At 38.9% G+C, this 12,986-nt stretch overlaps 2 protein-coding genes and 1 non-coding gene across 6 annotated transcripts; 1 reads left to right on the plus strand and 2 right to left on the minus strand.

The window, feature by feature from the left end:
- Positions 1–2,910: 2,910 nt before the first annotated feature.
- Positions 2,911–8,191, minus strand: LOC133738889 (pentatricopeptide repeat-containing protein At1g19720). 4 transcript variants are annotated; one of them, XR_009860359.1, is made up of 4 exons: positions 5,072–8,191; positions 4,833–4,939; positions 3,899–4,094; positions 2,911–3,392 (listed from the first exon to the last, which is right to left on the minus strand). XR_009860359.1 is itself a non-coding variant. In XM_062166558.1 (1 exon), the coding sequence occupies exon 1, from the start codon at positions 7,810–7,812 to the stop codon at positions 5,155–5,157; it is 2,658 nt and encodes an 885-aa protein (XP_062022542.1). In that variant the 5' UTR covers positions 7,813–8,191; the 3' UTR covers positions 4,969–5,154. The 4 variants fall into 4 exon arrangements, 1 of the variants encoding a protein (XP_062022542.1); XR_009860358.1 differs by lacking the exon at positions 2,911–3,392 and having other exon boundaries at positions 3,681–4,239; XR_009860357.1 differs by lacking the exon at positions 2,911–3,392 and having other exon boundaries at positions 3,686–4,094.
- Positions 8,192–10,067: 1,876 nt separating this feature from the next.
- Positions 10,068–10,140, plus strand: TRNAE-CUC (transfer RNA glutamic acid (anticodon CUC)). The gene has a single exon. It is a non-coding gene; the product is annotated as a tRNA-Glu (tRNA).
- Positions 10,141–10,167: 27 nt separating this feature from the next.
- LOC133740354 (jacalin-related lectin 3) lies at positions 10,168–12,899 on the minus strand. The gene is made up of 7 exons (XM_062168303.1): positions 12,745–12,899; positions 12,421–12,636; positions 11,864–12,343; positions 11,565–11,792; positions 10,999–11,475; positions 10,693–10,914; positions 10,168–10,601 (listed from the first exon to the last, which is right to left on the minus strand). The coding sequence occupies exons 1-7, from the start codon at positions 12,745–12,747 to the stop codon at positions 10,305–10,307; spliced, it is 1,923 nt and encodes a 640-aa protein (XP_062024287.1). The 5' UTR covers positions 12,748–12,899; the 3' UTR covers positions 10,168–10,304.
- Between the last annotated feature and the right edge of the window lie 87 nt (positions 12,900–12,986).

Raw genomic sequence — 12,986 nt, forward strand, 5'->3', positions numbered from 1 at the left:
AACGAATTGGTTTTTTTTTTCACACTCTCCACTTGACTTGAACCGCTTCACTCTAGGCCTCCCGGGTGGCCTCTTTGCAAGAATAAATGCACCTAACAACCAAAGGATCACTCATATTCCTGCAAAAAATAACAAAACAAATATATTATTGCCCCGCAATAAACAGATTATTGGCCCCCAATAATATAGTCAGAACTACCAAAACACATTAGAAGCAGTCTTTAAACACAAAGGAAAATATCACTGAACACAATTATAGAGACTTCATAACAATTAAGACACATTATTGACCCCCAATAATGTAGTCAGAACTACCAAAACATTTCAGAAAATGTAACAAATTGCTCTGAACAAAAAGTAAAAGATCAGTAAACAACAATTATAGAGACTTTATAACAATTAAAAAACATTATTGCCCCCCAATAGGCAGATTATTGCCTCCCAATAATATGGCCAAAACTACAAAAAAACACTTCAGAAACAGTAAAAAATTGCTCTGAACACAACTAATATTTCGTTAGAACTAGAAAATATGAAATCTAACTGTTTCAGAACAAACAGAATCAACAAATACGAAACGAAACGAAGATCAAAGTCAAAAAACCAGTTCAAACTTAACACGAAGCTCAAATTCACCAAAATCAGTTCGAAGTTAACAAAGCAATTCAAAACTAACACAATGTACACAAAAAGACCTAGAAATTCAAATCAAACAAATTAAACCCAGCTAAAATAAAAAATTTAGAGATTGATGAAGAAAAGAATCAAACCGCGATGAAGGAGGAACACAAACAAGAGCTCGATCTCGGTCTATGGTGATAATCACAGCACAACTCCTCTCTCTATCTAGAAATCGCAGAGCTTCTCTCTCTAGAAATCGCAGAGCTCCTCTCTTCGGAAATCACACAGTTTCTCTCTCTTCTCGAAATCGCAGAGCTCCTCTCTCTCTCTCTCTCTCGAATTTGCAGAGCTCCTCTCACTCCAGAAATTGCACAGCTCTTCTCTCTCTCTAAAATGGCAGAGCTTCTCTCTCTATAATCGGGGAGTTTCTCTCTCTAAGTCTCTTTCTGTTTCAATTTTCAGCTTTGACAATTAAAAAAGGGCAAAACAGTCCAAAAATATGAAGAAAACAGGTCCAACTCTTAGAGTTTTGGGTAAGTGGGGTTTAAAAATAAAAACTGTTGTGTAAGTGGGCAATCTCTTAGAGTATTTGGGTAAATGGGGTTAATTAATCCCAAAATTGGGTAAATGATCATTTGTCCTTTAATTAATTGGTTATGTATTGAATTTTCTGCAACAGATTTAAATTTTAGAAATTTAGTGTGCTTATTAGTCATTTTGCACTTGGATAATATTGTCTTTCAATAATTCAAATATTTGTAGGGTGATTTCAGATTATGGTAGGGTGACAATAGCCGTACCCTATGTGATTTTCTTTGTGAAACTTGACTGATGAATGAGTTATTGGGTGTTATCTGTTATTCATGAATTAGTTGATTAGCATGTTCATGAATTCTCATAACAAAAGGAGAGATTATTTTAATAGAACAGAATGAGAATGAAATCTATGGCCGGGAGCATCCTTTTGTGTAGTTGAGCTTAATTTGTAGGGACTAAATTTCAAGTGGGCTAATAGGGATGTACGATTTTGGTGATCGAGGTCAAGCAAGATGACCAACTAAAAGGGAATCATGGCTTGGGTTATAAGGTTAATTCATATGCTATTTCATCTAGAGTCACCTCAAAAAGGTAAATTACATGGTATGAGATATGTAGGCTTTTTGTGTTTTAGCATGTAAGTTAACAGGTATATAGGTGAAAGCAGCAATGCAGCATTGCATACATGCATTATTATTGCTGGTCCGTGTTGTTTAAAGAGGCTTAGTCTCCTACTGAGCTATTGATGCTCACCTCTACTAAACATTGCACGTACTGAACATGAAGTTTAATTTTCCTTTTAGAAGAGCTTTGGGAATAATGTGAAGAAAGTGTGTGGCTTGTCTTGTTAAGTTTTCTAGAATAAGATCAAAGGCTGCTAGTATGTAATTTTGCTTTTGAAATAATAGTTTGAACCTTTTGTTTTAGTTTTGTGAGAACAATGAAGTATTAAGAGAGTATCGTATTGCAATCTACATGTAACTTATGTTTGCTGCAATATAAATTTCATTTTTTTTTTCAAAATCCTTGCTATGTTAAAGTAATTGGTTATGTCTTTCAATTGATTATGAGTTCTTTGATTTGTATCTATTATTTTCCAGCTCTTCTATATAGGATTCGTTGGTTAGACTCAAGGTAGAACAGATGTCTGCAAATCTGTAATTGTGTTTCTGAGTTTTTAACTCAGTTTTTTTTTTAACTGAAAACTGTACAATTGGCTTGGGTATTTGAAGTTGGTGTCTTCATAAAAGTTGCAGTAGACATCTTGAAGATCATTTCAGAATTGGAATATCCTAAAAACGATTTTTCTAGAATTAGTTATGATTTTTTAAAGTTGCAGGTCTGCTGCGTGATTTTCTGAAAACAGCAAACTGTCTAGTTCTTTCTGTTTCTTTTAATAGTTTTCTATGTTCAATCTTGCTTGAAGATACCAGTATCTCAAAACTAGACATTCCCAGGTTTCAAATGAAACAAGCCTTGCTCTTCTTGGAGTTCGTACGTACGAAGGATTTATGCCACCACAAAGTTATCTCTATGCATTAGCATTTCTGCTGCATAGGCAACTTTGTTATTTCTTTTGTACTTCAAATCTGATCCAAATAGACTGCGACATCTTCTTTTATTATGCTTCTTTTCTATACAAGTCATGCATTTGATAATAAAAAATAAAAATCTGAGTTGGGGTGTGACAGTATAAACTTGTTTTTTAAAAAAGAAAAAGAACCACTTTTCTCATTTTGAGCAATTTCTCACAGGTCTCACACCACTCGGTATCTGAAGAATTAAACATGCTGATCGATGTCAACAGTTAATATGGAAATTTTTGGGCATCCAAAACCAAATTAATCAAATCGTAACATGAATCCACAAATTAGCAGAGATGACACTTTTGTTTGCTTCTACCATCACTTACTTCTCCTGAGAGCTTGTTGGGTGCTGTAGCAGGTTTAGTAGTAGCGGCTAACTCCTCCTTGGGTCTTATAGCATATGCGATTCCATCATCCTTTGATTCTCAGAATTAGAAAACCGCCTTAAGAGCTTGTTGGGCACTGAAGCTGCAGGGTTTGTAGTAATGGGGTCATCCTTGGGTCTTATAGCGAGAAACACATCACAGTTTTGGAGTAGTGAGTAGCCAGCAGGGATGTCAGCGCCACCAGTCATATAACTGTACTGTGTGTGAGCCATAGCTACGTTGTAGTGATTTTGATAATTCTGAATCGGCTTGAGGTAAGGTCCTATTGCATCAAGATACCAGCGAGGGTGTTCATGACAAGTAGGATAAGGAATATGTAAGAGCAGAATGGGTGTTCATAACAAATTAAGGTTGCTTGGAACTGTGCAGAAGAAGCTAATACTGTTTTCCACTATGGAGCAAAAGTGTTGAACGTAAAGGAATCAAATTATTTATCAAATTCTGTATGGTCACTATGGTGCATCCAGGGCATGACCTCCTTACGAAAAAGAGTTTTTATCTTTAGCTAACTTCAACGAAGTGCTCTATATCTTCATTATCTTAATTTATTCAGCATTAGTTCCCATGGAAACAGATTCATCAAATTGGGACACAGAAATGACACAATTAATCAATCTTTTATTCTGATCTTCGAATATTCGGAGCGTCTGGTTATGGTATATCACAGTGATGATGATGGGGACACGCACAATTAGGTAATGTGAAAAACTGCAAGTCTTCCTACTTGATTCTACTTCATAGACATTTAGACACGTACTCGGTCAATACCTTGATCATTGCTTAAGCAGGAATGTTATTCTTTCTGGTAGTACCAGCTTGCTTTCATATAACGCAGTGCTGGTTTTCATGACAGTCATGGCCTCATATAGACTTCATAGCATTCACGAACATGATTCGAAGCTCCAATATTGACCCAAAAGGAGAGAATCTAGTCTAATTTATAGAGATTCTCCAAATGCATATTCTGCAAAAGAAATTCCATATGCCTCATTGTGCCCAGGTCTTGCATATATCCAATTTCATAAAATGTTATCGCATCCGCATCCGGCATCCATTTATTATAATTAATATAAACACAAACACACATATGCTTTTCATGTGCAGTTTACCTGCACATATAGGAATCACATAAATAAAATAAAATCTAGAACTAAAGTGAATATTAAAAACCAAAAGGATCAACTTGTTCTGTAAGAATAATCAATATCAATGGGAGTTCACACATTTTCACCAAGATGGCATAAACAAAATTTTCCAAAAAAGAATTATCAGGCCAACTTGAATGCAGTCATGAAAATAAATTAGTGTAATACAGTATAAGTGGAACAATCTTTCATAGAATTTTTGTTTAGTAGCTTTTTATTTTGCTTGGCTTTTCCATCTAAGAAATAAATTTTCAAACTACACCCTCTATCTCCAATTCTCCATTGGCTTCTAAGGACTGAACATCCACTAGAACAATCAAAGCCGCGTGACTGATATAGTCAGTTACTTTGCCGAACTACTAAACTGGACTTCTAGGAGATAAAAGATTTTGTGCATGGGTATCAAATCTGTATAGGCCCCTGAAAAAACTATAGACTTCTGGGAGAAAACCAATTTTTTCTATGAAATACTTCCTAGTAATAGATCGAACATTGGAATAGCCGGTAATATTAGAATTGATACAATAAAAAAGTGGCAGGAAGAAATTGCATTGTACCTGTCAACAAAATGCAGCAAACAGGAAGGGTTAGACACAAGTCTCCTTGTCAGTACCATGTCCAAGTGCATATATTACAATCTCTGTTTTGCGTGACCCCATTTTCACTAGTAGTGGTACGCAAATACACAGAAAATAAGTTAACATCGATGTTTTCATATATAATCAATCGGGTACATTACAGAGACAAGGTTAAGTGGGGCTGAAAAAAGAAAAAAAATCACATAAGGTAAACTCACCTTTAGAACATGGTAAGATCACTTCAACAAAACTCCATTTCAAGTGATACGAAACTTTACAACTTCCACATTCTATTTTTCCCCTACCAATAATCGCCACAAGAACAACGCCCATTGCTAAAATAGTGTAAGGACTTTGAATCACTTAAATATATATCACATCCAAAAGCGATTGATATATATTTAGCTGTCCTGTGGCAATCTCCACACATTCTCAGATCTTTTACTATCCTGATACTTTTGGGTAGAGATGGAGAGCCAATGAGAGCAAAAGCAAGTGCAAGTTTTTCACTGTGGACCATGCTGATTCCCTCCTCTTCATCCTCAACACCAAGCCCACAACGAAAACCAGGTCCTTTTGCCTTTTCTGCTATGTCTTGTAACCACGAGTTTACATACTTTGAGCATAATTTCGACCTATCACCTGCAACAAACGTATGCACTGTGTTGTTGACTTCCATCCAGCACTGACCAAGAGATCTTTTTATTGTTGCATTCTCTTTTCCAAACCTTCTCAACTTTGAGGTATCATCCGGCTTCCCGGATAAAGCATATGCCTGTAATAAAAACTGTTGAATCAGAACATTCGCTGGTTCCAAGTCAATTAAGCGCTCCCCTGCATGAATTGCCAAGCCAAGGTTCCCATGAATCCTGCATGCTGTAAGTAAGGCAGCCCAAACAGAGGAGTCTGGTTCTATCGGCATATCTTCAATAAACCCCGTTGCTGCTTGAAGCCTACCCGAACGTCCATATAGGTCTACAATAGCTGAATAATGTTCTGGACCCGGTATTATTTGATAGTCTTCACTGATGCTAGAAAGAGCTTCTGTCCCCTCGTTTACCAGCCCAGCAAGACTGTAGGCATATAGAATACTAGCAAAGGTACCTCTATTTGGTTTTAGCCCCAACTTCTTCATCTGGTCAAAAAGATCAAGTGCAATATCTGGATGACCATGTAAAACATAACCAGAAATTGCCGAGTTCCAGGTAATAATATCTTTCGATGACAGTCTATCAAATATGGTTCTTGAATACTCTATGTTTCCTGATTTTGCATATGTGTCTATCAGAGAATTTGCAACAGGGACTTCAGACTCCAAATTTCTTCGAAATACACTACCATGGATCTCTTTCACCTTTTTCATGGCAACTAAACTCCCACAAGCGGGCAGGATACTCAACAAAGTAACTGAATTGGGGCTAACACTGAAGGCCTGCATCTTCCTGAATATCCTAAGTGCCTCATTTATTTCCCCAAGTTGAGCAAAACCAGCAATAAGAGAGTTCCACGATGCTGTATTCCGCTTAACTTTCCCATCTCGTTCCATCATTTGGAAGAGATCCATTGCTTGATCAGCATCTCCATTCTGAATGTACCCTGTGATCATCACATTATACGTGATGGCATTAGGATGTACATCTGATTCCTGCATCTTCATGAACAGTTCATAGGCCTTACCACAGTACCTAGCTTGGCAATATCCTCCTATCATGGAGTTCCAAGTGTAGACGTCTTTATCTGAGATCATAGTAAAGACTTGCTCAGCAGCTTCCAGGTCCCCACACTTTGAAAACATGTCAATGAGCGAATTTCCAATGAGTACATCATCAATGAGTCCCATCTTCACAGCAAAAGCATAAATTTCCAAACCTTTGGTCAGTGATTTCAAAGATGTGCAAGCTGAGATTGCACTAGCAATAGTAATGCCATTTGGTTGTACTTGTAGCCCTGACAAAAGCATCTTCTTCCACAAATCCAATGCCTGATTCGTCCTGTTGTTCTGAGCAAACCCCGAAATCATAGAAGTCCAAGTATACACATCAGGAGTGATCCCACAGTTCTCCATCTTCTTCATCAGTTCCATCGCAACATCACACTGCCCCGACTTATTAAAACTAGAAATCAATATATTCCAAGTGACCAACCCCGGTTCAATCCCCTGTTTGATCATTGCATCAATCAGCCTCCGAGCTTCTTCATTCTCACCATTCTGGCAATAACCAGATATAATAGTGTTCCAACTCACCCCATCCCTCACCTCCATTTTCTCAAAAAACTTCCTCGCCCACTTCAACTTCCCACACTTGGCGTAAACCGCCAATACCGAATTGTTTATATGTATAGTCCCGCTCAAATTGCACCTCACCAGCATGGAATGTATCATTTTGGAGGCCTCGAAATCACAACAGTTCCCACAGGCCTGCAACACCTTCGGAAACAGAAAGTAGTCCGGCAAAACTCCGTCTCTCACCATCAACACAAAAAGCTCCACCACCTCATTCCACCTCCGGTCTCTGAGACACGCACCGATCATGGCCGACCAAGAGTACAAATTCCTCTCACGCATTCCGTCGAACACCTTGCGTGCATCTTCCAAGAAGCCACATTTCGCGTACATGCTCACCAGCTTTGTCTCCACAAAGGGGTTCACCTTATCAACCACATCAATATTCTGATGGAGTTTCCGGCCCAGTTGAATAGAATTGGTGTCAATGCAGCACTGAAGTAAGTTCATGTAAGTAGTGGGCGGTACCTTGGACCCACTTTGGGCAAGGGAGTTGAGAACGGCGATGGCCTCGGTGAACTGGCCGTTCCTGCAGAGGAGGTTCAAATTGTCTACGGGTGGATTTGGGCGGGTTTTCCTGGAGAAAGTGACGGCGGGTCTTGATGGGTTGCCTGGTTTGGAGGGTATTATGGGAATGAGAGGGTTTGATTGGCATGGGAGAGTGAAATTCTCCATTTTTGGAAGATGGAGCTGTAAATAAAAGATTTGATCTTTCAGTTCATGACCGGAGAGAGCGCAGCAAAGCAAAGATTGAGGAGCTAGCTCCTCACAGTGTGTGTGTGATCCCTGTGGAACTCGCTGGACAGTGGATTGTGGAAGAGCTAGAGATGCCAATCGTATTCATCCACGTGGACATAATCATGTTAAAGTAGCTTTGTATGTACGTTCTGGCCTGGCCTATTTAGACGCACCTCTGGCTCTGGGAAATGAACCCCCCATTGGCTTTGGACATGCGGACAAGGGTCAAGTGTGGATCAACGGGCAGAGTATTAGATTTAGAAGATACTGGATGGATGGCGACTGTAGTATGTGCAGTTACACCGGCTGTGGTCAACCAACTCGATCTCAACGATCGACGGTAATACCTAAAACTACTGCATGAACTCTCTTTAAACAAACATGAATTCTTCTCATCAAACAAAATTTGGTTTCATTTTACAGGTAGGTATCATGTCCCTCGGTCCTGGTTAAAGCCAACACAAAATTTTCTCCTAGTTTTTGAAGAACTTGCATGGTGGTGATCCATCGTAACCCTAGCTGGTCAAAACCAGGTTTTCAAGCCATGCACACATCACAAAAGCAGTCACACCAAATACTTTCTATTTAGATAATAAACCAAAGGTGAGATTTTAGCCAATTTCAACAAAAAAATCTCGAAAAGAAAGAAGCGTCTTCACATTAAGAAGAATAATTTGAATATTGGAAATTGGTATTCAAATATGCTTCTTAATGATGGAATTAATCATAAATTACTCTTCTGGATATATCGGGATTCTCGAGCAAAATCTTGATTGAGATTCCAAGCGTAACATTCTTTAGTATCCAAGCGTAACATTCTTTAGTATCTAGGATTCTATTTCCGATTTTTATTTAATCAGGTTTAATTAGGTTTCCTTAGGTTTAATTAGGTTTATGCTATGTGCCCTATATAAGGCACCTCTTAGATTGTAATTTTCATTCAAGTTATCAATATAAAAACCAAGTATTAGAGAAGTTCCTCTATGTTTCTTACGGCTGTGCCCGTAATTGCTAGTGGATTTTAGCTCATCTCATATGGCTTTCGACGCTTGACGGAGCCTCTTACTATCGTGTACACACTTCCCGAGTCTTCCATACGGGTCGCCGGTTCTCTCTCTCTCTCGGGTCGAGAGAGCTCGATGCTTCTGGAACGATCTTGATCGTTGAACTGTGCGGAGGAATATTTATACCCAAAACTCAGTTTAATCCGAGGGCTGAGATTAAGCGGTGGGGATTTGAATGGCCCTGATCGCTCCAAATTAATTTATTTTCTTTAAGCAATTTCCTTAATCCCAAAACTTCCGAAATGCTTAAAAATTAGCTCGGGTATCTGGAAAATTCTCTGAAAATTCCCACGAACTCGTCGTGACGTATACTTTATTATCCAACTCCTAAATCGAGGATTTCACCTTATGAAAATTGTCGAAAATATTCTCAAGCACTTGGATGATTATCGAGATCATTGAATAATTTATCGCACGATCTTCGTTAAGCTCAACACATTTTTCCGGGGCTCACAATATTGAAGTTGATGGCTTATCATGTTTTATTCCTACTAATGATCAAGCTGCATACAAGAGGAACTTGAGGTCGAGTTCTTTTCAAGTGGAAGAGACTGATGTAGGATGAGATTTTAGCAAATTTCAACAAAAAATCTCAAAAAGAAAGAAGCGTCTTCACATTAAGAAGAATAATTTGAATATTGGAAATTGGTATTCAAATATGCTTCTTAATGATGGAATTACTCATAAATTACTATTTTGGATATATCGGGATTCTCGAGCAAAATCTTGATTGAGATTCCAAGCGTAATATTCTTTAGTATGTAGGATTCTATTTTCGATTTTTATGTAATCAGGTTTAATTAGGTTTATGTTATGTGCCCTATATAAGGCACCTCTTTGATTGTAATTTTCATTCAAGTTATCAATAAAAGTTTCTCTATGTTTCTTAAGGCTGTACCCGTAATTGGTAGTGGATTCTAGCTCATCTCATATGACTTGCGACGCTTGACGGAGTCTCTTACTATCGTGTACACGCTTCCCGTATCAAAAGGGGTCCTGTTCTTGAATTCCAAAACTTGTCCTAAATCTGCAGCCACAAATTTCATCTACCAAAATTTATGTGGACAATAATCATGATTTAGAAACGATGTATTTGAATACTGTACTCCTGCATGTCATATTAGCAATTCCGTTGTAGTCTAGTTGGTCAGGATATACGGCTCTCACCCGAAAGACCCGGGTTCAAGTCCCGGCAACGGAATTATATTTTGCTTTATAGACTCAAATGTTATCAAATGCAATGGTATTATTCTGGAAACGAACTATAAAAGTGGTACAACTTCTTAAGATCCAAAGCAAATTAATGTTAGGATGACTCGAGTGCTTTGTGAAGACTTTATTACACATGTTGAATTGCTGACATGACTAGAATTTCTTGAAGAGAGAAATCCTGGAGGTTTTCTGAGTGCTTCCTAGCCAATGTTGCATATGAACTCCGATGGCATCCAAATACAAGCTACTCCTGCCATGGAAGCCAACCACCTTGCCTTCGGTGGTGGTCGAAGTGAAGAAGGTTCCAACTTCTTCTCCAAATGGACCATACTTGCCTCTACTGGTATAGAAAGTCAGTGACTTTATTATCTGAGGTCGCTCATTTTTACTAATGCAACCATAATAGCCGGATATACAAGACAGCACTTCATGTGGATAGTCCAATTTTATCTGCAAAACATTAATCAATCCCAATTACACTTCAATCAATGCTTTATTGAACAATGAAGATTAGGTGGATTGAGGAATACGGATTACGTACTCGATGTGGAGCAGTTCCTCCATTGCCTCCATGCTTAACAGACCAAATGAACTGACCACTTCGATCATACTCGATCTGCATTGAGCAGATTCCTTCTGCTGATCTTGTCAAATGTATCTGCCTAATCCCGGTGAACACTCCATCATCCCATGCTCTTCCTCCATCTCCGCCCCAAGGCCCCGGTCCACATGGGGCCGGTTCTTTTACCACCCCACAAGCAATCTGCCAGAAAAAAACATAATTACTTACATAACAAGCAGTTAACCTTACTCCGCTGTCAATTAGTTTTCGGTTGGATGTGCTTACCTCTTCAACTGGTCCTTTGTTTGTGCGTAGTAGTTTGCTAGACCAGTGAGGATGATCAATCTCAGTTATGGCACCTGCAGGTTCCTTTGGGACTATAGCACCAGCAGATTCCTTTGGGACTACAGCACCTGCAGGTTCCAATGGGACCATAGCGGTGATGGCATTATGAGGCGAATTTGTGAGGGCCAAAGGCGGTGATGTCTCAGTACTAGTCTTGGTCTCTACCTTGACCTTTCCTTCTATGGCATGTACTCCAATAGCATCTAAGAACAAACCTGTCCTCCCATGAATTCCAACAATTTTTCCTTCTCTGAGCTTAGTGCTGAATTGGGTTCCTTGTTCTTCTCCATATGGCCCATGCTTCTTCTTTGTCGTGTGGAAGCTCATTGACTTGATCACATTAGGCCCCATCCCCATTGCTGGACCATATGTTCCTGTGATGTGAGTCAATATTTCGTTCGGATAATCAAAGATTATCTGCAAGAGAATTGTAATATGTAAAAACAGCATAAATAACTATGCAAGTCATACTTGAAATTGAGATACTAGTATAAAAACTAACTGACCCTGTCACTTTTATATCCTCCAGCTCCTCCATGTTTGGCTCCCCATACAGCTTCACCATCAGAATCATACTGAACCTTTATATATACAACTCCGATGTTCCTGGACAATTTGATTTGTCGAATACCTGAATAAACTCCATCATCAAACACAGAACCACCACTTCCTCCCCAAGGACCATATGTTACCACACCTTCAACTTTTGAAGGAAGTCTCTCAATACTTGGAGTCTGAAATTAGAAACTTCATGTTATATAGTTAAAATTGAAGGAAAAAAAAATTGATCTCAGTCTTTAATTACCTTGTGTTTGATTCCATCATCACTTGAGTCTCCAGAATTAGAAAACTGCCTAAAGAGCTTGTTGGGCACTGAAGCTGCAGGGTTTGTAGTAATGGGGTCATCCTTGGGTCTTATAGCGAGAAACACATCACAGTTTTGGAGTAGTGAGTAGCCAGCAGGGATGTCAGCGCCACCAGTCATATAACTGTACTGTGTGTGAGCCATAACTACGTTGTAGTGGTTTTGATCATTCTGAATCGGCTTGAGGTAGGCTCCTATTGCATCAAGATACCAGCCAGACCTCCCATGAAACCCAACAATTTTGTTACCAGTTGTCACTGGAAGTGAAAAATAGTTTCCTTGTTCAATTCCAAAAGGTCCATAAGATCTTTTGTTGCTCTTGAAAGTAAGCGATCGGACTGAGACTGTCCCCCATTCACTTATCTTGCCATAATACCCATGAATTGAAGTCAAAAATTCCTCTGGATAATCAAGCTTCACCTGCAGTAGTAATATACAATTAGCTAGCTAGTTTGTATAGTATTGTTAATGTGCATGTGACTAAAATGACGGCTAACCTTGTCTGTTTTCCAGCCTCCATTTCCACCATGCTTGTCTGACCAAAATGAGCACCCTTTGCTATCATACTCAATCTGGATGGAGTCAATCCCAGAGCCATGAGCTATCACTAATTGCCTTACCGTTGAGTAAACTCCGTCATCCCACATGAGCCCAGTTTGGCCTCCCCATGGTCCAACTGATACCACTTTCTTCTCCGGTTCCTCAAAAGTACTCTGCGGCAAATTTAATGTCCAAGTAGTACTCTAATTATTAGTTACTTACAAGTGAACAAGAATTTCAATAAGTAATGAATGCATTGCAGAAGACATATAGTTAGTTACCATTTCGGAATAGTGATCACTGAAAGAGATGGAGAGCTAAGTGAGGCTGTGGATGAATGAAACTAAATGCTAGCTGCAATGAAAAGAACGATGTCAAGGGAATGAGGAATTTATACCGAGTATAAAGTGTGTTTATATAAAATAGGTAGCTTGGAACAGTCTAGAAGAAGCTAATTCTGTTTTCCACTATGGAGCGAGGGGCACCCAAGTTAAAGAATCGAATTTTTCAAATCCTGTATGGT

The sequence above is a fragment of the Rosa rugosa genome, chromosome 3, assembly GCF_958449725.1.
Source record: "Rosa rugosa chromosome 3, drRosRugo1.1, whole genome shotgun sequence".
Lineage (NCBI taxonomy): Eukaryota > Viridiplantae > Streptophyta > Magnoliopsida > Rosales > Rosaceae > Rosa > Rosa rugosa.

Coding starts and splice junctions, on each gene's coding strand:
- LOC133738889 (XM_062166558.1), bottom strand. CDS start 7,812: ATGGAGAATTTCACTCTCCCATGCCAATCAAACCCTCTCATTCCCATA.
- LOC133740354 (XM_062168303.1), bottom strand. Junction 11,476..11,564: donor GAGGATATAAAAGTGACAGG/GTCAGTTAGTTT, acceptor ATTCTCTTGCAG/ATAATCTTTGATTATCCGAA. Junction 10,602..10,692: donor GAGGAACTGCTCCACATCGA/GTACGTAATCCG, acceptor AATGTTTTGCAG/ATAAAATTGGACTATCCACA.